The 25,181-nt window shown below is 44.7% G+C and overlaps 1 protein-coding gene across 1 annotated transcript in view; it reads right to left on the bottom strand.

Annotated features, from left to right (window-relative positions):
* LOC119458275 (uncharacterized) overlaps window positions 1–24,627 on the bottom strand; it is a 108,651-nt gene extending 84,024 nt beyond the window's left edge. Inside the window, exons 1-3 of the mRNA XM_037720111.2 lie at window positions 24,491–24,627; window positions 19,455–19,584; window positions 12,243–12,388 (exon numbers count right to left, since the gene is read on the bottom strand). Coding sequence (XP_037576039.1) covers window positions 12,243–12,388; window positions 19,455–19,584; window positions 24,491–24,557 — 343 coding nt within the window. The 5' untranslated portion in view covers window positions 24,558–24,627. The remainder of the gene's footprint in view (window positions 1–12,242; window positions 12,389–19,454; window positions 19,585–24,490) is intronic.
* Between the last annotated feature and the right edge of the window lie 554 nt (window positions 24,628–25,181).

The raw sequence follows: 25,181 nt of genomic DNA, 5'->3' as shown, positions 1-25,181 counted from the left end.
AATATCCTTGAAGCGCCATTGATTTCCTTGCCAACGGAAGTTGAAGCAGCCAACGGGAGTTCTGGAAGGCTGGATGCCGGAAATAGATTCATTTGTTGTCTTGTGGTAACAAATACATTGAACAAACGGAGCGCGGTGCTATTACTTGGCTCAGAGACCATTGATGTTATCTGAAGGGGGTTGCGGCTCTGCATCTTCCGTTGCTAACCATATTATGCCGGCGCGTTTCCCTTTTTAAGGAAACAGATATCACAAGCACGCCAGCTAGATGACAAGAGAGATTGCGTACGCTTAAAACGCAATAATTAGGGACGGGATATGCAAAAGTGAACCATCGGTGATACTTCACCCGGAAGAATTTTACTATTTGCGTCAGTCCTGATTGTGTTTACATTTCAGTGCACCATTGGAGCTCTCCCAGTGCTCTACGCGCGCTCTATCTTTTTTTTTTTACGAGTATCGTAATCGACGGTGAATTTTTTCTATTTTTTCTTCGTTTCTCGAGGACTTTTGTTTCCCTAGTATATGCGTTATTTTCCTAATACAATCAGTTGAAAATATGCTTCGTAGTTTCATTTATTCCTATTTTGGCCCTCTTTATTTGCACTGTTTTACACGTTGTCATGAATATTAACCTACTCGCCCCCTTTCGGCGTCCTGCTTCAGTGCGTACTGCATATTTCTGGCGTTGACCGAAGGTTCTCGTGGACAACAAAGCAATGGGTGTGCATTTTTCAAGCGATCGGCGTAGTAGACGTCATTCAATGTAGAAATTGCTTTGCGCGCGTTCGTGTGCTGTGACCGATATCGCCACTTCTAGCCGTCAAAAGGCGCCGACGTGACGAGCGTTCGACGGTGACGCAAGATTATTAACAAGTTGCAAGGGCGTACATATAATAACCCTGGGATACTCTGTACGTCCTGTGGGCGTAAGTAATTTCGAAAATATCAAGGGAGTCAATGATCCGACAGCACTGGGAACAACAGAGTAAAAGTTTATCTACAGCATGCTACGGTCGTCTTTAGGTTTGGTTAATGACGCTGCCTTCCAGTAAATAGTTCGTAAGAGCACTAGCTAACGACTCGGGAGCAGTGTTGTAAACGTTCCTCTAAAACAGGAACGAAATCTCGTTCCTCGTTCCTTCCCAATATTGGAACGAGTTCCCGTTACAAGTTACTTTAATGCGAAAGGAACGCGTTCCAGTTACACTTCTAACATAGGAACGTGTCGTTACATTACCGTTACATTTGACTTTTTTTAAATTAAAATATGGTGCCGGATAATCCTGAGGCGAAATAAAGTCAGCAATTTAAAACTCACGTCGAACGCCGTATAATATATAAATTTGAACATCGCCGGCAGCAGATTATCTGGAGATGAAAAGAATCCAAAGAAACGCTCATAGACGAATTTCTTTCAGGCAGCACCGGAGACACTCCAGACATACTAACTGCAACTTTGGTGCTCGTCTATTACAAGTGCAACGCATATGGCACATTCCACTTCGGTCTTCAAATGCGCAGTCAGGATACTGCGCTTTAGATCTGCAAATAGAAAATTACTCACATGCACCAATATCATCCTGGGACCCGAGCACAACAACGGAGACAAAATCGCTCTTCGATGTGGTTTTCATTGTCTACTGTTATGTCATGAACTTGAGAAACAATTTAAAAATTTGAATACCACGGATAGACGCCAAAAGCTCCGTCTCCACGTACGTGAAAAAATGTCTATCTCTAACATCTCCTCATGTTAGCTGTGGTAAAAAGTACATTTCATTGTTTAAAAGCTGAAATGAAGATGGAACTACGTGTAGTACATTGCCATGTTGCTGCCGCGTCCGGTATTTTCACGCAATCTCGGTGTCTTCGAAACACGCCTCGAAGTCTTCTGGCTGTTTGGGACGACACAGAGGTCTAGACCAATTTATTGTCAAATTTCTCGAAAACGGGTGACAAGAATATGAGTAAACCACTTCTTTACACTTACACGTGCACCGTATTTCATACCGAGAGTGAATATTTTGCGTAATCACTTCCGAGTGAATTTAGGCAATGTGCTATGTATTGTACGAGGGGTCTCAGGAGGATATAATTAAATTTCTTGCACAAGAAACCGCATCGAAAGGAACAATAGATAGGCGTTTAATGAATGCTGATTTAATATTGCAGTATGAGTGGGAAAAAAATGTCCCGAACATATATTCGCAATTTAGTAAAGGCCCTTGTTTGAACTGGGTGAGAGTTACATCTCGATGTTAGTGTCCGACAGGCCGGCATGGAGGAAAGAAACTACAGGAGGGAGCGTCACGTGACAATCTTGAAGCCTAGTCATTAAAAAATATATAATGGAGAACTCACGAAAGAAAATGCACCATAGTCACGTGACAGGCAAGCGTTAGTTCTTTGCGCCTGACGCGGTCGCCCATCCGCCCTGCATGATGGGCTGCGTACGTGCGTGCGTCTGTTCAATGCCGTGGAACGTTTACAGAAGGAACGCCGTTCCCTCGGCCGTTCCTTCGTAAGCGTAACGAGTTGCCGTTCCAGTTCCACCGACCCTTAACGGAACGATGGCGTTCCTCCGTTCCTCCCAAAAGGAACTAGTTCCATGAATGCCGTTCTGCACAACACTGCTCGAGAGCCATTGCGACCAGCCGGCACACCGAGTATAGCCTACATATGCATGCGGTGTTCATTATCAAATCTGATAGTGTCATCTTCACTCCTTGAACTCCACGTCTAAAATTAATTGCCTTACTCGCCTTGGTGGCTTAGCGGCTATGATGTCTCGCTGCTACGCGCGAGGTCACGCGATCAAATGCCGGCCACGGCAGCAACGTTTCGATAGGGGCGCAATGCAAATACACCTGTGTCCCGTGGATTGGGGGAACGTTAATGACCCCTTGGTGGTCGATATAAATCCGCGGTCCGCCACTACGGCGTGCCTCATAACCAAATCTTGGTTTCGCCTCGTAAAACCCCAGAATATCAAATAAACTGCGAAAATTTCCAGTATTTGCAGTAACACTATGGCACTTATCTTTATGCAGAAATGGAAAGTTGCTTTTGAAACGGATTCCCCTTTAGGTTATTTAAAAGAAGGCACCAGCTAAAATAAGTAAGTGTTATCAGACTAGCGACCCTAAGCTTAAAATTTTTTAACCCACACACTGTTCTCGGCGAGTAGGCGTTGCTCTCAGCGCCTAAAGAAAGCTGGCGATCGACCTGTATGGTTTATGGCAATGCCGCTGTATTCTCCCGCGAAATTTACAATTTTCACCAACTTGCTGGCTTGTTGGCCGGCTGAGGATCCCAACAGACCTCTTGCGTAATGCCGAGAACAATGTCCCCACGTTGACTTCTCTGCAGCATCGTGAAGGCTATACGTGCGGGTGAGAGCAGAATGCGCCAAGGAAGTTTGCGGGCTGCGCGGCTCTGCTACAGCTCGGGCCGACCGTTCGTCTGTATTTCACACTAATTGTAAAGGTTAAGTGCAGCTGATAGGAGTACGCACAGCGTACACTAGACAATAATAGTCATCTGTTTTAGAGCGAAACCTTTCTACGCCATGTCTCGCAAGGTCATTCATCGCATCGGAATCACATTGAGCCGTTGAAACGTGTGTGTGGCATGTGTGACGTCACGCCACGTGATTCGCTGCGAAGAGGCGTCGCAGCTGCGCGAGCTCGGAGACTCGCCGCTGCGGTACCATGTGGCTGGGCGAGGGTTTAACGGCTGCTTCGCACGCGCTTGGTCGCTGAGTCTCGCCATGGATGGCGCGCCGGCTGCGCCGTCTGTGTGTACGCTCCAGCGCAAGTGACAGGCTGAATGAAATCATCCAGTAGATATAGCTAGACGGCAGGCAGCAAAATCTCAAGCAAAGGCAAAGTTATCCACTGTAACACCGGAGCAAAGGGAGGCCAGATTAGCACGTTATAGAGAAGCTTACCAAGCGCGGAAGCATGCATTATTGAAATACTGTGTGCATAGTCCTTGCAAAACCAAGTCAAACAGAACTTTCACTCGCGACAACTCGGTTTACAAGAGTTAAACCTCAGCCAATTTTTTTTTCTTTTGTATGGTATTTGTGTTTTGGTGCAGCAGGGGCAACGCGAATACTAATGATAATAATATTAAGAAAAAATTCCAATCAATCAATCAATTTTATTAAGGTGCCCAGGAATAGCCTAGTGACCTTGGTATTCGTGCCCTCGATAAACGGTATAGCAAACATATACAGATATACACAGATATATATATATATATATATATATATATATATATATATACAGTATTAGAAATGGCATATTCTATACAGTAGTGGTTTACCAATGTACAACCTACATAATTTACCACTACGTAACGCAATATAACATACCACAGCATAACATAACAAGGTATAGTATATATCATAAAAACATTCATTGATGTTTCTGGAAGTCTGGACACTAAGCCCACGGTCGCCTGCACATGGAACAAGGCCGACACATACATCCCAACAAGCTAGAATAAAGAGTACAATTGTTATATACCCATGGTCACCACATAACATAGAAAAAGAGCATTGACATTTCTGTAAGTAAATCATCAAAATGATTCCTGTGCTGCTTAGAAAGTGGGCATGTAATGGCAAGGCTTAAGGGGGCTGCCACCATGCCGTTTGCTTCCCCAGCCTCCTCGATCGGGCCCGGTTCCGTACCGGGTGACCTTTACGGCCAGCCCGCCTAACTGCACCGCCTTCTTCTCGAAGAGCTGAAGGGAATTTCTTTCCTGTGTGATGAGGTAGGCGCGCTACGTGAGGAAAATCACAGACCTCGCATGGAGAATGGACGAAATCACACTCGCCACACCGAGGTCGTTGCTGCTCTGCCAAGCGGAGGTGCGCTCTCTCCGTGACGAACTCACCTCTGCTCGCCAACCTGAAGCTTCCCTGCGTGTGGACTTGCAGCGTAAAGCACCTTCAAAGGCCGTGTGCGCGTCGAGAGCAGCAGTTTCTAGGCCTAAACATCTAGGCCTAAATCAGGTCAACACTTTGTGCTGGTGCACCGACTGCTGGTGCGCCGAATTTCAACGAACCAGCAAATATGCGAGTGAAGACGATGAGCGTCAGTTCATCTGGCAGCACTTCTCTTGTTGCCGCTAAACGTCACGTAAGACGTACGTACCAAGGCCAGTTTTCGTGTCCAAACTCTCGCCATACACAACAAGCTTGCAACTCGTTTCCCATCTCTCTGAGATGGACTCAGCACCATTGTCTGTTAACCATCTGAAGACGAAACACGATACGTGTGCATCGCTTCATGTCGATGTCTCTGACGTCGCTTTCAACTGTCTCAGCGATTCTTTTCTGTGACCGAAATCTTGCCTGTTCAAGCCGTTTTGTGGTAGGCTCCACGACAGCATTATCTTGCGCGAGGAGCAGCAAGAGGAGGTGGTGAAAGACGGGACAAAAGTAAAGTGACGCATCAGTGACGCAGCATACATATGAATCCTCTATCAGAATGTTTCCGGCGTAATCGCCAAAGTAAATCTTTTTTTAATATTTTTTCTTCCGCTCATCCTGTAATACCTTTAGGTAAAACCGGGCTTTCACCTGAAATACATCCACTCTGTATTTTCCTGCGCATTATGCCGTCTTTAGTAGACGTCCACATTATTCCTCCTGGAAGCAGAAAGATGGTGGCGTCCTTATCGCTGGTTATAGCACGATAGAATGTGTCTGTCCATTGGATCTAGAGTGAAATCATCAGGTTGTTTGGATAGACACACGCTGTTCAGGTGGTGAAAGGCTGTCGCTTGGTGCATTGTATATAGCACCTGACGTAACTCCTGCAGCGTTTGGTCTTATCCTGGTATCAATTGAAACCCTTAATAATATCGCGTAAGAACCAAAAAGGGTTAATTATTAGACTCCAGTGCATCAGGAATTTCATAGAATAATATTACTGCCTGCCAAAGTTGCTTCTACCTTTCACAAAAATACCCCTCGTTACTTGACTTTATCTCACTTAATTCCATGCGGCAGCTGAACTTCACTGAGAACTGCTGTGACAACGTTCTAGTTTTCTGTCTTACGAATATTGATGCTGTTTCCGTCATGCGTATCAACGTTCATCTAGTTGTGCAAGAGAAGTTCCATCATCCCTTAATTGTTTCTTTAATCCTGGTAGCACAGAAACGCAGCATCATTTCTGTTAAGAACACCCAGCACAACTTCAACATTCCCTTGGAGACTACGCTGGCTTGTACCATTACCTTGGAAACGCTAACTGGTCAGTCATAGATGGGACAGCTGATGTTGATGAACAGATTAATTTGTTTACGAAGGTCATTGAAGAGGCAATGTGCATATTCATACCTAAAAAACCACTTAAAAAGTCAAAGTTCCCTCATTGGATTTCTAAGGAACTAAAACCGACAATAAAACTGAAAGATCGTACACCCACAAAAGCGGGGAAAAGGGGAGAGTGTCGTTGTCTGCAAATTTTACTATAACATTGATTATTACAACCAAATTGAACATGTTGAAGCTGGCATGACAAGTAATTCAAAATATATCCCTACCTACGTGTGGTACACTCACAATTACCGCTGCTGACCAGTGGAAGGCCACGCTACTCAGAAGTGACCCGGAGTCATCCGCGAACATCTGGGTCAATCGGATGTCCGTGGACGCCACTAGACTACAAGGACTTGTAGTACTTGTAGTCTAAGACTCTAATATCCCCTGTAGTCTTTGTAGTAAACGTTCTTTTAACAGAAAAAACATTTTAAAAGGAAAACACCAGGACGTTAGCGGGGCGCTGCACAACAACGAACTTACTAACTTTTATGACCCATGCTTACATTGTAGTACATAATAGCGGCCAATTAGACGCTCTATAATTTGACCTAAGTAAAGCGTTTGATGCAGTCTGCCATAAGTTCCTAAAGCTATCGCAGATGGACATACCTTCTTCCATCACTGCCCGGTGTCAGATTACCTGAGCAATAGATTGTTTTCGTTGGCATTGAAAAGCAGGGTTGTATTAGCTATGAGGTCACTGCCGGAGTTCCTGAAGGATCTGTTCTTATTCCTCTTCTCTTCCGATTTTTATAAATGATATTTTGTCAGCAATGCGCCACTCTTCAGGATTTCCATATGCTGACAACTTAGATCTATGTAAAACTGTCAACAGTGTTCAGGACTCCAATCACTTCCAAGAAGGCATTTTTTCACTTTCGACCCGTCCCGCAAACAATAAGCTACCCTTAAGTGCTTCCAAAACTATGATAATTATTTATACCAGAAAAGCACACCATGTGCAATTTCCACACACCTTTCGGGATGCTCCACAGCCCAGGTTTAATGAAATGAAAGATCTTGGTGTGTTTTTCGACAAAACTGTAAATATGCGAAACAACAAGCGCTCTTCGCGCTCTTGGTATTATTTGTTGTACGTCGCATGACTTCCATTCCCCTGTTGCCTTTCTGAAATTGTATTTTACTGTGTGCCTTCCGCTACTGAGTATCCCTCTGCAGTTTCGGGCGGAACGTGCAAGTCTAATTTTGACCTCATTGGACGCGTCCAAATAAATACTCCCATTCTGGTGACCGTTGTCCAACCCTCTCAAATGTACCTCATCTCACACCTCTAAAATGAAGATCTATTACGTCAAAACTTTGTGTTCCTCTACAAGGTAATCCATGGCATTATGCATTAATTGCCCAAAGCTTCTTGATCATGTCCAATGTTCCGTGCCACAATAGAATATACCAGGAAATGTTTCACATTTCCTGCCCCGCGTTGTTCCATTAAAGCCTGTCCTATGGCTTGACTCCCAAGGACTTGTAATAAGTATTCTACCTGTATTGATATATTTCAGAGTTCATTTCCTCTGTTTTTTTTGGTACAAATGTAAATAACCATGTTGTATTATTAAGTCTCTTTTACACCTGCCTCATCACTTCCTGTTTCTCTATTTGTTTCGCTATCTCTTATTGTTTAGTCTACCGCGTATGTCTCCTTTGTACGTCTTATCTTGCGTATTACTCTTTAGGTGCACCAGTACGAAGGCTCCGTAGCTGTTCCTTGGAACTATAATGAAAATTTCATTGATTGATTCATTGATTGATTTATTTATTGCTACGAAAAATATAAGCAAGGTGTCTAGAGCTTTCATGTATCTACTTCTCGCGTCTCAAAGGATTATAGGCCATGGATTCTGCGGGTCTCGAAGGAGCCTAACATGAAAAGGACATGTTTCTTGGACATGATGTGCCCACTTTCCAAGCGGCACACGAATCTTTTTCATGATTTACTTCCAGAAATGTCAATGCTCTTTTTTATGCTATGTGGTGACCATGGGTATATGGCAATTGTACTCTTTATTCTTGCTTGTTGGGATGTATGTGTCGACCTTGTTCCATGTGAAGGTAACCGTGGACTTAGTGTCCAGGCTTCCAGAAACCTCAATCAATGTTTTCTGATGTTATATATTACACTTTGTTGTGTTAAGTTACGCTATGTTATATTGCGTAATGTTCTGTTTTGCTATGTTGTGGTTAATTATTTATTGGCAAACCACAATTGTATAGATTGTGCAATTTATAATCCTGTTTGTTGATGTGTATATATATATGTGTATATGTATGTTATACGATTTAGCGTGGGCACATATACCAAGATCACTAGGCTGTTCCTGGGACCCTTAGTAAAATTGATTGATTGATTAAGATTGATTATTATTACTATTATTCCCGTTGCCCCTGCAGCACCAAAACCCAAATGCCACACAAAAGAAAAAGAAGAACACCGCCCGAGCTTTCTGCTAAAAGGAACACCAGTTTACCCACTCTAGGAGAAATAAATGCATATCATACTAACGCCAATTAGGACTAATGAATGAATGAATCTTTATTTGAAACAGTCATTTGTCGGTCGAGGTGGGAGGGTCCCTTATTCCAGGAACCCTCTGGCCTGGATCGCCTGCCGGGCCCGGGCGAAGAGTTCACGCTTGTCCACCAGGTCCGGCTTGGAGATCGCAGCCTCCCACGTTTCAGTGAGGAGGTTTCGATCTGCGTTTGCTGCTACTGGTTGTGTCACTGTGATGCTTGCTCGGGTGTTCTTGCATTGCAGTAGGAAGTTCGCCAGGGTGTCTGGCACGTGGTAGTGTTGACAGGTGTAGCTGTATAGCGTCGGTTGGAAATGATGAAGTAAGGTTTCGCGGGTGAAGGTATTGCTCTGGAGTCGCCTGTACTCAGTGCCTTCGTTTCTCGTTAGTGTTGGACGTGGTGTATGGTATACCCTGCGTCCAAGCCAATCGTGCTGCAGTAGTGCTTGATAAGTTAGTGGTATTGCTTTCATTTCCTCCACTGGTGTGGGTGGGTGCGACCTGTCTAGAATCTCGTGCAGGGAGGCCCGGTTGACGCTTACGTGGGCCACGGTGTGTGCCGCTTCATTCCCCTGAAGTCCCTCGTGTTCCGGAACCCACATGATGCAGATGTAGGGGGCGGAGTGTCGCCACGTTTCAGTTTGTTGATCGCTTTGATGGATATCCTGCCCTTCATGTGGTTGCGTGCCGCTGTTTGAGAGTCTTTGAAGACCACTATAGCATCCTCGCTTGTATGGGTGGCGAGTGCTCTAGTGGCCTCCTCCGCTGTATCCGCGCGTTTGGTGAGAGTTGTCGCCAACGCCAGAGTCATCCCCCTGTAGACTGTGACGCTGATGACAAAGGCGTTTCGGCCCAGATACTTGGCTGCGTCCTCGAAGCGCTCCTGCGGGTCGTTAGGGTACTTGTGTCTGATGGAGTTTACCCTTGCGAGCCGTCTGCCTCGGTGGTGTTCTGGATGCACGTTCCGAGCGATCTGATGAAGTTGTAGACATTCTGGGAGCTTCGACGTGATCTTGTCCTTACGTTAGCCATCGAGTTCTAGGTTGGTTGCGTATCCTGTGCATCTGAGGACTGCTCGGCCTGTGGTTGTAAGCTTGCGTCTCTCGATCTGGTTGATGAGATGTGCTTCCGCGAGTTCTTCCCAGGAGTTGTGAACTCCCATACGAAGCAATCGGTCAGTGGAGGCCGTTGTCGGCACTCTTAATGCAAGCTTAGTGGCCTTTCGTATTAGGAGGTTTAGCTTTTGTTTCTCCGCTGTCTTCAGGTTCAGGTAAGGAGTTTCGTATGTAATACGGCTGTAAAGGAGGGCTTGTATCATTCGCAAGGTAGCATGCTCTTTGAGGCCATTGTGGCGATTGGCCACCCGTCCTATGAGATGAGTAAGCTGTGCCACGGTGTTCCGTAGCCTGGGGTGTGTGGCGGAGCCGGACCTGTCCTTGTGCATATGAAGTCCAAGGATTCGAAGCGAGTCGACCTTTGGTATCGGGACTTCCTGAAAAATGACTTGTGGTTCTGGTGCGTCTTGGCTTCTGGGCTGCGCGGGTGCGTGCCCCGAGTATACACTAACAGCTCGGATTTATCCAGGGCACAGTGGAGGCCGCAGGTGTTGAGGTACCGTTGAATGATGTTGACCGCCTGCTGAAGACGATGTTCCTGTTCGCCCGTGCTCGCGCCTCTCGTCCACAGTGTGATATCATCTACATATAGAGCGTGGTATATCCCTGGGGCGGTGTCTAGGAGGCGGGGAAGCTTGAGGAGGGCCACATTGAAGAGGAGTGGCGAGACTACCTAACCTTGCGGCGTACCCCTGTTGAGTAGGTGAAATGTCTTGCTCCGGATGTTGACAGTCCCCACCGTAGCCGTACGGTTGGTGAGGAAAGCGCGTGTGTAGGCGTATGTTTTGGCACCTCAGCCGATATCTTCTAGGTTATGGAGAATAGCTTCATGGCTCCCGTTATCGAAGGCGCCCTTTACGTCTAGAGCTAGAATGGATGACTTGCTGTGTTTGGCCTAAATGGTCAAGTATATCTTTCTTTACCTGGAAGAGGACGTCCTGTGTGGAGAGCATCTGGCGGAAGCGGAACATGGTGTGCGGATAGCGATCATATTCCACTGTGGTGAGCCGCTCGTTGACCGTGTGTTCAAACAGTTTCCCGGGACAGGACGTAAGGGAGATGGGACGGAGATTTGCGATGGAGATGGGTTTGTTTGGCTTGGGTACCATGGTCACCTCCTAGTGCTTCCAGGCTGTTGGTAGCTCGTCTTTAATCCAGCTGTCGTTATAGTACCGAAGGAGAGCCGTCAACGCCCGGTGGGGTAGCGGTCGAAGGTGCTCGATGGTGACTCTGTCTTTGCCCGGGCTCATATTGCGTGTTAGCCTAGCGAGGGCCACCTGTAACTCTTCCTGTGTGAAAGGCTGAACTAGCTCTTCGTGTGGCGCTCCTTGGTACTCCTGGGAGTGGAGACGTTGGTGGCAGAGGTTTGCGGGTTAGCTGAGCCGTGTAGCTTCGTCTGAAGTTCGTGGAGTAGCTGATCCTCTGTGCTGCCATAGTTGCTGATTAGTTGGTAAATTGTATCTTGTATCTTGTATCTTCCTTGGGTCGTAGACCAGGGCTCGAAGTACATGCCAAGTCTTCTTTGTGCTGTGGATTCCTTGAAAGTGGTCGTAGAAGGACCGCCAGTTCTGGCGCGCTAGCTGTTCAGCGTACTCCTGTGCCTGCGTGGTTAATAGGGCAATTCGGCGCTAGAGTTTGCGGTTGAACTTTTGCCGTCGCCATCGTTTCAGGAACGATCGCCGAGCCTCTCTTAAGTGCAGTAGGTGATTATCTACCGCCGGATTGTCCTCGCCTAGTTGAATCGTCCTGCTGTGGCCGTCAGCCGCACCTACGATACCGTTTAGCCAAGCTTCAATGTCTTCGATGTGCGAAACGTTGTCAAGCTCATTTCTATACGCGTTCCAGTCAGTCAGTCGCGCCTTTCCTGTCTTGGGCACGCGGTAAGATTGTTCAACCTCGATTTGAATTATGTGGTGAGCGCTCCCTAGTATGTAGGGGAGTCGGGTCCACGTGGCCTTTGGCACGTCTCTAGTGAACGTGAGATCATGAATGGTGTCTCTCGACACCAATCTTGATTAATTAGGACTAGCGCATATTCAAATGCCTTCAGTAAATTCAAATAGATAGCAAGCGTTGAAACTCGGGAACGCTGCGCAGTCACTACGGGCTCTCAATATGAGGAATGTGATTTGGTGTTTAAAGGGTGTCAGACGAAGCAACGAAGTCACAGTACTCTGCTACATGCACTACGAGAAAGCACTTGCGCTCTACAACAAGTGATTTGTCAGCAATTGCAATACGCCTCCTTACCTTCGTGCTGCTCAGAACCTTTGATGCAGGTGGCGTCGACGTTGTCCTGGAAGGCTTCTAGGGTTAGCAACGCAGCAGCCTTGGACAGACCGTCTAGGCAGTCTTTGGAGAACTGGTTACTGCAGGTGATCTGTTGCTTGAATGTCCTCAAAAAAAATAAAGAAAATAGCAATGATGAAGGCTGGCTGGCTCCACGTCTTCACATGTTCTTCACCATATGAAGTGGCAGTGGCGTTTTAGCATATTAGTGCATTTAACACACGCATTTCACTCCTCTTCAGTAGGCAAATGTTTGATGAATTACTGGCTTTTAGGCGTGTGCGAATAGCAGTTTTTGAGCCAACATTTTGAGCCAAAGCGCACTGAATTGAATATCTAATATATTTCGAAAAGATGCGTACAATGTACAGTTTTTTTACCATTAATAACCAACATATTTCCTGGTTGTCAAAACATTACTAAATATCTCTCAGTACATTGCATTATATAGGTATCAGTGAAGCAAGGAATCACAAGAGCCGGCACAGAAGTAGTTCAAAAAATAGAAGCAGGTAGGAAAAACATAACAGGACTTTACTGCTGTTATGTATTTTCCTACGTGCTTCTATTTTTTAAACTATATATATATATATATATATATATATATTCTATATATATATATATTTACAATGTAGTCGCACAAGTTTACGCAAATATATATATATATATATATATATATATATATAATTGCTCAAACTTCTGCGACTACATTGTAAATGCGTGCTGTCTGCTGCGATGGCAAATAGATCACCAGCTTCTTATTTCTTAAATGTTCGTAGGCAAATGGCGCCGCCATTGAATAAAGTACATTATAGCAATGAAAGGGATTCATATTTTCTCCAGTGAGCAGACACATGCGTTACATCTATTCACCATTTTCCCGGAGCAGTTTGTTCCACAGCTTTCGGCGGCATGCCGTGTAAGTCGCCACAGTGATCGCGCACGAATGGGAAAGTATTACCGCTTCTTCCTCGCTTCTGTGCGATTAGCTGTCGGAAATACAACAGAGTTTTCGCTAACGCATTCTGCTCCAATCATGCTGGATTGAATATTTTGGATTGAAGACGTGTGCAGTTGTTGGCTACAAAATAGTGACTGGCATATTAGGAATGTAATGAATATGTGTGCTCAAGTTCGCGGACCGCTGCTGCAACTGTCCGTACGTGTTTCCGTACGGAATGTACGGCCTTCCTCGAGAATACAGAAATTCGCTCATCCGCCAGCGTTGTACCGCTAACCCTCAAAGAAAAGGCTTCAGCCCCGGTACGTCAGCAAGAGTGAGTACCACTCGTTAAACAATGATAAAGGGAGTAGCGCCACTTCCTGTCATAGTAGGTTTCGAGCCAGGTATCTGCACTCATCTGTCCCAACTGGCACGGAAACTTAAGCCCACACTCTTCCCTTAACGTGTTAATAAAAATGAATGGGCGCAAACTTGAATATATGCGGACTATATACGCACAATAAATGACTGTACTACACTGAGAGCGTATGAATGGTCGAAGCTGCATGTTTGGTGACCGTCCACAAGAGTAAGTGAATTACTAGCGATAATAAGTCTTTGCTACAAGATATTAAAATGTACAGAACAGCTACGTTTCAAGCCTTGTGCGCAGCAAGATTAAATCTAACTGATCTCAGCACACCCGTAATCGATTAGGCAGAAAATAATTAGATGTTGACTGTACCGATGAACCTTACTGAGTCAGAAACAGGACAAGCCACTGCTTCAATATCTTTGCCAAATAAATAACGAAGAGCAAAACACGCTTATCCTGATATAATCGATGAGCGGAAACCTTCGATAGCTTGGAATACCTATTCAGCCCCGCGTTTAGAGCAAGCACCATGTACGCTGATCACGCCGTTTGGCCACTTTTGCATGTTCTCTGAAGCTGTGGCCAAAGCTTCGTGTCGTCCACCCAGTCACCGTCTACGATACTTCCCTAAACAGTGGTTTGCTAAGCCAAACATCCATTATAAACACGGAGGCAACGAAGGCAGTCCAGGCAAGCAATGGGCACGTCACCACGGGGTCAAACATGGCAGCGCCCACGGGATCGCCGCGAAAAGGGTCAATACTTAGTACCAAACAATACCCACATTCTACCGGCACCAACATACGGGGCAGAAACTTGGAGTTTAACAAAGAAGCTCGAGAACAAGTCAAGGGCCGCACAAAGAGCGATGGAACGAAAAATGTTAGGCCTAACGTTAAGAGGCAGGAAGAGAGCGGTTTGGATTAGAGAACAAACGGGGATAACTGATATTCTATTTGACTCCTGAGTTCCAATTTGTCCAATATATTGGACATCATATACTCCATCACTATGCCATCTTCAGCGTATTTTCCCCCGTAAACACCAGTTGTCCAATATTTTGGACACCTACTAGTGCCATCTATGAAGTTTTGTCGAAGTTGCGCCAGCGGATCCGGAAATAAAGAAGATGACATGACGGCGTTCAGCGGAGCGGCCTTCTACGGTGACCGCCGGGGAAGTGAGTGCTGTTCATAGTATTGTTTGAGCGTTCTATCATGTTATTTATGATTAACTGGAAAGGTAATGATACAGGGAGTATGCTGAATGGAACATTTTAGTTGCGCGTACGCTTGCTTTTCTCTGCTAGTTATTCCATATTGCATGTCCAGCACATGGGCACGGGCACTAAAGACCGTCATTGCGAATGTACAGACGCCACGTGCAATGCGTTGAACGCGCGTTCGTTTCGGTGTCATGCGGCGTTTCTTTGTGATTGCTTGTCTTTTAAGTGCAAAGCACGCGATGAGCCCGGGCTGTCGGCGTGTCATGTTGTGGTGACGCGCAAAAACCCAGTCAAAACAAGCGCAGATTGATCAAAACCGGTTCAAAATAAACTAACATGATTCCGAATAATCAAGCATTAGGCGCATTAATTAGCAGAAACTCGTGAAAGCCATTAAAATCGTGTAATTTGATCGCATGTCGTGGCCACGCGCAGCACAGGCTTTGGCTCCACGTGCGTGTCACTTTGGCTCCACGTGCGTGGCGGTTTCCCTCCAGTTGGGCCTTAGCACAGTTATCAAAACGGACGATGGATTGCTAAACATAAGCTAAACACCGGATAAAACAAGATAAACACAAGAAAAACACAAGGCAAACACCGGCGAATTACTGCTTCGCACTTCCCCAGCTTTCACGTTGAGTAGAACTGAATTACCGCCAAGTTCACCAAGGCCACTGTACCCAATTTTCTTTTATGGCGTGCATGGATAAAGTGCCTGTTTTTTTTTTTTTTTTTGTTCAGGGTACAGACCTCGACTTGTCAGACAGCGACGATGACACTGTGGCTGATCCGAGCTCTTCTGCATCCCTATAGGGCCAGAAATTAGGGTCCACTTCGTATTTATTTGGTATTTGTAAAATGTTGATTATTAAACGGTTGTTCCAGCATTAGTAACAATTTTCTTCTGTAAAATAGCTTTGCGTTGCTGCAAGCCCACTACTTCACAATTTACCTGATAAAGTTCCATTGTCCAATATATTGGACATCATGCCATACTAAAACCATGGACATTACAGAAATAATAAGCGTCAATTTTCATCGTTGTGGTCTAGACCTCATATATGGAAATTTTCAGGAAAATCTGTGAACCTAAATCCAACCTGGAAGTCAGGAGGATAAACGAAAAAAATGGAGCTGGGCAGGCCATGTAATGCGTAGGATGGATAACCGGTGGACCATTAGAGTTACAGAATGGATACCAAGAGAAGGGAAGCGCTTCGAGGACGGCAGAATACTAGGTGGGGTGATGAAGTTAGGGAATTTGCAGGCGCAAGCTGGAATCAGCTAGCGCAAGACAGTGGTAATTGGAGATCACAGGGAGAGGCCTTCGTCCTGCAGTGGACATAAATATCGGCTGATGATGATGATGATGATGATGATGACCCCCTGAAGAATGCCATGTCTACACTACGGTTAATTGCGGGTAATTGCGCTTAGCAAGAGAAGTTTCGCTGTCTGAGCCTGAAGCACGCCATGTCCACTGCGGACGAGATGAGAGTTATAGCACTGCAGCTTCAAACTCATGTTTGATCATGTACAGAAGACAGTGCCAAGTATTTGAAAAATGTTCCAAGATATTGTAATTTTTGATAAACATTTACGTTTCCGGAATACTAGTTGTACGTTTATGTCGCGCGTAATTACGTACAGTTGGTTTTAAATTAAATTATGGGGTTTAACGTGCCAAAACCAGTTCTGATTATGAGGCACGCCGTAGTGGGGGACTCCGGAAATTTGGACCACCTGGGGTTCTTTAACGTGCACCTCAATCTAAGTACACGGGTGTTTTCGCATTTCGCCCCCATCGAAATGCGGCCGCCGTGGCCGGGATTCGATCCCGCGACCTCGTGCTCAGCAGCCCAACACCCTAGCCACTGAGCAACCACGGCGGGTATACAGTTGGTTTTATCGAGGCCGTCGACGCGAAGAGCAAACGTCCAAGCCAAGCGAGCCGTCACGCTGAGACGGTAGGTGTTCTGTACAACTGGGAAATTCGGTCGCGTCACGGCTCCCAATCTCGCAAGTGGTTGAGTACTGGGAGCTGCTTTGTAGAACATGTGCACTTTCTGAATAACTTGACACGATTAGTAAGTATTTCGCTTAATAAACAAATGCTAGCTTATTTGTATGCCGCGATCACGTCGATTGGGGTGATCGGAGCGGCGAGAAACACGGCCTTGGGCGCCACCATCGTGGTGGCACCCACGGCCCTGAGGCAGGCAATTTCACACACCCGCCATGCTTTCCTAGTCTATACGACGACCCAGTCGTCGGACTTGTCGGACGACGAAAATTCGCCCAGTCTGTCGCGCGCTGGGTGGCTGGCCCGGCCCTATAGGGTACGACAAAACGCCTCGGATACAGCTGCTGTTCTGGTGACCTGGACGTTGAATCGGACGCCGAATTGCACCGTGTGCCTCTCACGTAACACTTCGGCGCAAACTTTCAAAACATGACATCCTAATTCGTTCAGCAAAAAAAAAAAAAAAGATTTCCTCTCCTCACGATATATTCTTGAATTTAAATTTTCCTGTTGTGGCTTAAAGAAACTCTCCTAGAGTGACAAAATAAAGAAAAGAAACCTGTCTTCTGCTTTACGTCGCCTGATTCTGGCATTGGTCCTTCTGCCTTTATAATTCTTGTGGCTGAGAGTTCGAAATATAAATAAGGTGACGTGACTGATTGACGCTCACGGTCCTGCTCTAGCGCTGCGTGTCTTAAGTAAATGGCACACGCTAGTAATGTTTGGGAAGCGGATGATATGAAGATTTTAAAATAATCTTGTTCAACGTTCTAGTTCGTTCCTGGATTCTTGATTATTTAACAATGCCATTTTTTATTTTTTCTGAGATTGTGTACCTATTGGGTTAATTAAATTCAGTTATCGTCCACGGCTTATGGTGTGCTACGATGAATCAAGCTTTCGACATTGTTTACTACTAATGAAGCTACGAGTAAAAAAAGCTGGACGTCAGGCTAGATTAGGCATTTTTCAGCACAAGGAACAACAGGAATGACAAAGAAGCACACCATGGACAGCTGCAGTGACTCCGAGAAAGAAGATGATGATCATGATGAACCTCTATCATGGCTCGTACCAACTGATGGAAATAGGTCAAGAATCGGGCGGCATAAGGTAGCTAAAGAATATTCTTTTTCAAAATGAGAAACGCAAAGTAAAAAAATAAAGAAAAAAATAAGGAAGATTTCGGAATAACTAGAATAGTATGCCAGCGAGCAGTCAGACAAACTGAAGCGTGAATATAAAACAGGTTGCAATCAAGGTGAGAATATATACAATGATACTAAAGAATGCGGAGAAACCAATTTCAGTGAAATGAATACTGATCTGATAGGGAGAATAAAGCTACAGCAATTAGCAGGGTAATCGTCTTGTTTCCGTTAAAGAAAATCTAACACTGCGCAACAAACGTCTATGTGACAGTACCCTAGGGTCGAGGCCCCAATTGAGAATATTACTGGTATACTTAGTCCTAATCCAATTTTGCAGAATGTAGCTTCGAATAATATCTTTCTCTGGTTTGAATAACGACGGCATGAGAAAGTAGTGGTCTATATTTTTTCAATTTCCTTACAATTGTGGCACAGAGGGGACATCGTCAGACTAGCTCTATGGAAATTGAAATTCAACTCCGGGAAGCGGCAGCGTAATCTGGAGTATGTAACTTCCAACTGCCGCGATAGACACTACTGTTTATTCTAGCAAAAACCGAGATGCTGAAAGTCTGCATATGAATCAGTGATAATTTAAGTCACTTTGTAGGCAAAATGTTCTGAATATCGATGCAACGACGTAAGCTGTATACGGTAAAATAGGAACCAAAGTTCCATTTAAACACGCATTCTGGCTAATAAATCTGCCATTTCGTTTATGTATAAACCGCAGTGTCCAGGAACCCGCAGCAAACTATTTTTTGTAACATTGCAGGAACTAAATATTGGAACACATTTAAGATAGTTGTGTTAGAATACATCACCTACCTCTCTCTTTTCACCGTTTTACTTCGGCAAGAAAAAGAATGTTGGAGCTACTTCTAAGAATTGGCCTGGACTTAACAAAACGTGTTGTTCTTTCATTGGTGCTTGCACTCTGGGATTCAGCCACTGGGATGTATGGTCAGCTATCCTGAATTTTTAGTGAATCTAAACGAATGCTTCTTAAAAATTGTATTTCTTCTTCTTTTATGTACTTTTCATTATTTTTATTGATTCTTCCTAATATTATTACTTTCATTTTAAGAAATAATTTCACCTTCTTCAGCAGTAAACCCATAGCTATACTAAAATTGTATTTTTCTTTCTAAATTGAAATAATGCATCCACTTCTTGGCCAAGCCCCTCTATCGTGTAAGAGCAACATGTTCGATGGGAAACAACAACGACGACTCTGAACTGCATGTTTACGGCACAAAACTGGAAAGGCGCACGTGCAGTTAGGGTGTTTTATCATCTAGAATTTAAAAAAATTAGTAATGCTTCACAGAGCCCAGTGAAAGGCACGTGATTGAGGATGGTCATCACTATTTTTGTTCGGATTCTTGACCTTATTGTAAACTTATCACTGGTACTAGACCTCGCTCTAGTTAGAAGCGTTGTTTTCTGGCTTACTCGCATTGCTTCTCAAACACTGGCCCAGACGACTCCATGTGCGATGTCTTCGCGAAGGGAACGTAATCCTCACCGCAAGCCCTCAGAGTCTCCATCTTGCAACCGTCCTTTAGCTGGGCCTGGGATAGACCTGTGGAGATTTACAATGCATCGAACAAGGCAAAGTTATTACGCTCATCGCTACAGCACGCTAAGCGATTTGATTCCTATTTACATAATTAAAAAGCAGGCGTGAACTAAAAGGGCAAAAGTAGAACAGAGGTCACATAAGCACCGACTAATTATTGAAACGTTGCTCTGAGGCAAAAAAACAACAACAAAAAATACGCATGCAATGTAAGCTATGACAAATGCAACCCCAACCCGTCAAATATGGACACACTCATGAAAGATAAGCGTTGAAGTCTGGCATTTATTACTTATGGAGGAGAATACAAGGCTAGCTTATTCACGTTCTATATTACAGTTATGGATGTGACATGCAATGATCATCAGATGCACTGCTTCTTTCTGTCTCCGAATACAATTTTAATGTGTTTAAATATTTTATTACAGTTTCATTCACAGCAGAGCGGCAAAAGGTTTCACCACGTTTTGTTGGTCAATGATCATTTGCGCTCAGTATTTATGCGAGTTCTCAAAAATACCTAACATGCACAGGAGTTGAGATAAATAAATGATTTTCATAAACCACTCACTCTGATACGGCCATTCCTGAAACATTGTAAGTCTTAATACTATTTGTCTGGCCTTCTTTTATTATTTCAGTTGTTCTTTCGTTTTTATTTTATCCAGATCATATACGTATTTCATAACTCATTGCGTTCAATAAACATAGCGTTCACCCACCAAAGTACGCTATTTGAATCGTTGGTGGGCTTTTGTATTGTCCTTTTCGTTCCTCCTATGATGTCATCAACAGTGGTTGAGCTCTCTGCGCGCAACGTTTTCACAACTGGACTTCTATTCCTAATGGCAACATCAGTTGTTGGCCTGACAAAGCCTTAAGGACATCTCTCATAGCCCTAGTGAAATGTGGGCACGTTAAACCTCAAGAATGAACCACCTACGGCAAGAGTGATTTGATATTCCACCATAACCGTACTTACAAGTTTTATAACGTCCTAGGCTGCTTCGAGTGGATTCTAATTGTTGAAACCTTGAAGAAGAATGGTAATTTGAGGTACCAACGGTTTCATCAAGTACACGTCAGATGCCATCACTCTGACCATTCCCAGTTTCAACCACGTTATTACGGCTATAGCGTTAAGGGTCCCGTGTCACAGAAAATCCGGCATCGGCGTCGATCTCGGTGTCGGCGTAAGCATGGGCGTCCAACCGCCGCGACCACAGAGGCCTGGCGCTAGGGGTTAGTGAACAAAAATTGACTTTCTCAAAGTAAAATTTGTCAGAAAAGTCGTAAAGTACGACTTAACAACAACCTACGGACATGATAGCGTCATAGTGTAATTTGAATATACGAGAAAAAAGTCTGATAGGTAGCCAAGGATCTTTGAATGCTATCCCGCTCCACTGTTAAAGGCGAAGCTTAAACGTCCTCCAATACTGATGGTGTTTCGCTGTACTTTGCTTGTAGGCAACATTGAGGGAAGTTTTGGAAACCGAACCTTTCTAAATTTTGGACACGCGTGCGCCTCGGGGCTTCAGCAAGCAATTAATAAAACAACAAGGAAAGGTCCTAGGGCCTTCACATTTTCATAAAGGACGGCTTATATTGCCCCTGGAAAATGGCATCCCAGCAAGCCATTTGATTTAAAAGTGAAGCCGACTTTAGGGGATCGGTGTAAGCCTGGTCTTTGTAAGCTGGTTTTTCCACGTTGTGTGTTGCAGTGAAGCCTACTCATAAAGAAAAATGCGATCGAACCGGGACCATTAACGCTATCGCGTTCCGCTCTTAGAGGCGAACTTTAAGCGTCCTCCAATTTTTGTCGACCATCGCGTAACACGCATATGGTTATGCTGAGATTGAGCCAAAGTGCTAAAACTATTTATCCAGAGATGCTATGTTATAAGGTAATTTTTTAGATGAATACATTTAAAGTATACTGTGTTCATTTCTGTTACGTCGAAAAAGAGGCTTTCCTTTTATTTCACAGTTTCTTCTTTTGACAAACGCCGAAAGAAATTACGTAGAATCTCCTCAGGGAGTTATATGAATGATGCCTAAGCATTTCGTAGTAGCGACGTGGGGTTCAGTGCTAACACTCACCACTGCTGGTAATCATAGCACTGCTCAGCGGCTGCGGTAGTCCTGGTGCCATTACGGTAAACGCGACAGCGATGCGGCGACACGAACTGCTGCGGAAGGCGGCGCAACGTGAACTGATGATTTAAGCAAACTACTGCACGTGGCGGCCCCAGGTGCGCCGATCGCGTTCCGATCCCAAGCCACGGCTGCTCCACAGTTCTGGTTTACTAAAGGTGTGCCTAGCGCGTGCCTGATTTCACACGTTACGTCATCACAGAGACGCTCTCGCGCCACTGCTAGCCCGTTTGTCGCCGTCTTCTTCCACAGCTGGATCCGATGCAGCTGATCATGCCAGCGTACCGATACTGCCCCTCGCGCTCTTGCCGCAGCTTGCGCGTTCGTCGTTGTCTTCTTAAATTGCTGGCTCTATCTTGAAATCGATGGTCTTGCGGATCTCGGACAGTTTTCCCGTTGAGTAACCACAGAAATGCATACGCATATAAAACTGTTTCGCACCGAAAGTTTGTACATCGCCAAAGCTGCACCCTCTGACTTATTATAGTCAATGGAAAATCTGTATCAAGCATCACAGCGCACCAATTATTTAGCACAAGCCATGTCAAGACATGCACGTTAAAATCAAAAGGTGCCAACACTGGAGTTGTTCACGCAAGGCATACCTAAAATGCTTCAGAGGTCTTAACTCATCCCGTTCTCTTGCGGTGCACGAGGTCAATGGCTTTGTGTGACAGCGATTGATACCTTTTGAGGGCATGGTGAATGTATTTAAAGTGCTTATTTACCGGAGATTCGGTGCAGGGTAAAGAACACCAGATAGGAAAAATTATTCCGTAGAACACCAATAAGGCTTCGCCTACACTTGTGTTGCCAAAGCAAAACCTAAAGTTTCTGAAAATTGAAAACCATGATGCTTGCATGGCACATGGCACATATCGGCAATTCGTTCTAACAAAGGGGTAAGCCGTGATATACTTGCGCCCAAGGGTAGACAGACGCGGCGCACTTTCTTGCACAATAATCAACAAACATAATTTATTTCTCGTATCTTTTTCGTTTGACAAATTGGCGCACAGGCGTTGTCGCTACTTTGGCGCTCTTGAAGCTTGATTTTCCAAAGCAACTGCTAAAGTTGGTACTAACCGAGTGCCTCGAAGGTCTACTGTACCAAACTACCGTCAGACGCTTTAGACAACGATTGCATCACCGATACTTGCGCTGGAAAATTTCATTTTATATGTCTGCCTTTGTACAAGGACGCTGCCGTGTCCCCAACACTCTTATACATTGCTGGCTGTGCGCACAGCATCTATCATTGAAAAAGTTGCCCTGAAGAGTTCAAGATTATATACTTCTTTGTTTGCACTGAGCACCGCGTTAATCATCATTCGTAGGCACATCTGACTCTACAATTATAGCTCCTCAGAGAAAAATATTCCTTCTGATCAATGAACACGGTGTCAGGCAATTCCACAACGTGGACAATATTATTGCAAAGCCGAAAAGTTCTAATACAATTCAATGAATATATTGAGTCTGCCCTAACAGAAGAACAATTAAAATTATCGCAACGTCTCGATTTAGGATCGAACCAAGGCCGTTTAGCTTTACATCAGGTCCCACCAAACGGAGGCGCTTGACAGCTCTTGAGGAGTGTGGTCGTGTTCTCTAATTATTACGCAAGAGAGTAATTCATTTGTACACGCGTAAAAAGATAGACGAAATAAGTTACGTTTACTTGATCTAACGTGGTGCACGGAGTCTGTGTAGATGTTAAGCGTAATTACTGGACATTAAAAAGCACGAAGAAGCCAACTGGCGGGGAACAGGTTGGGCGCACAATTCATCGGCCCACGCAGCACTTTCGGTTTATTAAATGTAAGTGAGTACAAACCAACAAAATAAAATCTATGCTGCAGTGTGATGTTGTTTTTAGCGAGTCAGTAATGTGCTATAGCTACCAGCGTATACAACGGGAAACAAAGCACAAAAGAAAAGACGAGGACAGGCGCTGATTTTCAAATACATGCGTTGATCACGAAACTAATTTTTGTGTATGCCTTCAGTTTTGAAGTCACGCCTAGCAAAACAAGTCAGCAAGAACGAACAAAACATGCCAAGAAAGAAACAAAAAACCAAATGCACAAAGCAACAAATCGACCAATTTTTCTGCTCCATGTATTCATCCTATCGCACACTTGAACGACAATTTAGGCGATGGGATTTCTGGAGACTTTTCATGGTTGCTGTCCGAAGGGAACTCTGATCTGTTTTCACATAATTATTCCCTAAAGTCGATAGTTGAGCATGTTTGTATGGCGTTCATATTGAATATTCAGGGGGGCAGCTCCCAAAGACCGAATCCAAAGAAGTAGAAACAGCGTTGTGTCGTCTCTTTCAATTTTATTTTATTGTGTGCGGTCTTTGCGCGCAGCCGCCTTTCGTATTCAGTACGATTTTCAATATTCGCACACACCAAAACTTTAACGCTGATATGCAATGGTCTCCTGTAGGACACATAAACATATAGGAAATCATACAAATCTTTTCAAGCACCATGATGTCAAGGAGTATTCTTGCGTAAATTTCCCGCCGTTTACCTTGAGAATAATCTCTAATGATGGCAGTCTACAAGAAGCCGGAGGAGTAATTTGACCTGCCAATTTACCCTGCAGTAAAACGCGCGTGGGGCACCTGCCGAGAAGAAGCTGCTTTGTGAATATCGCAAAAGACTTTGTGCGATAGAAACTGTAGTACATATAAACTACGAGGTCAGCAGAAAGCAGAACATGCTGAGAAGAAGGCTTACCCATCAGCGACACCGTCAGCGACACCGTCAACAGCGCAAGAGCAACAGTAGCGTGTTTAGGCAACATCTTCGTAGATCATACTAATGTACACTCAAATCCAGACGATTTGCAGCGAAGCAGTTGATACCCGCTTTATCAAGTGCGATTTCCGCTACCGGGGCGTTAAAGAAAAGAAAAGCCTCTCCGACAATAATAAATGGTGATGCAATGCCTAAAGCTTGCTTCACCATTACTTCAGTGCTTATTAGTTTGCGATTGCATTTTCTTAACGTGAGAAACCACTTTTCTCTTGGGTGTGAGAAAGCTGTGGGCGTGAGAAACGTGTCATCTTGAGAAACCTTGGGCATTTTCTCTTGGGCGTGAGAGACCTGTAATTGAGTTTTGTAAGGCCAGTTATAATTTGTCGTACAAATTACTTATGGCAGCGAATGCGGTGGTTTGTTTAAGAACAGGCGGGCGGAAACTCTTAAAACGTATTATCTACGAACACCAAGACTAAGCACTAACGCAGCGCTCAGACAAGCTCGCTATTTCGCCATTGAATAATTTACTTGCGTGCATAATGCAGCGTACACGAGTGTACAAATTATAAAGAGACGAATAACGTAAAATAGCACATCCCGTTTTGCGGACGCGCGCTGGCCTGTACTTATTCTAGTAGACGGGGCGTTGTGTCACGTGCAGCAGACG

This window comes from Dermacentor silvarum, chromosome 7 (assembly GCF_013339745.2).
Source record: "Dermacentor silvarum isolate Dsil-2018 chromosome 7, BIME_Dsil_1.4, whole genome shotgun sequence".
Lineage (NCBI taxonomy): Eukaryota > Metazoa > Arthropoda > Arachnida > Ixodida > Ixodidae > Dermacentor > Dermacentor silvarum.
Note: the sequence above shows the minus strand (reverse complement) of the source record. Positions and strands in the feature narration are given on the sequence as shown.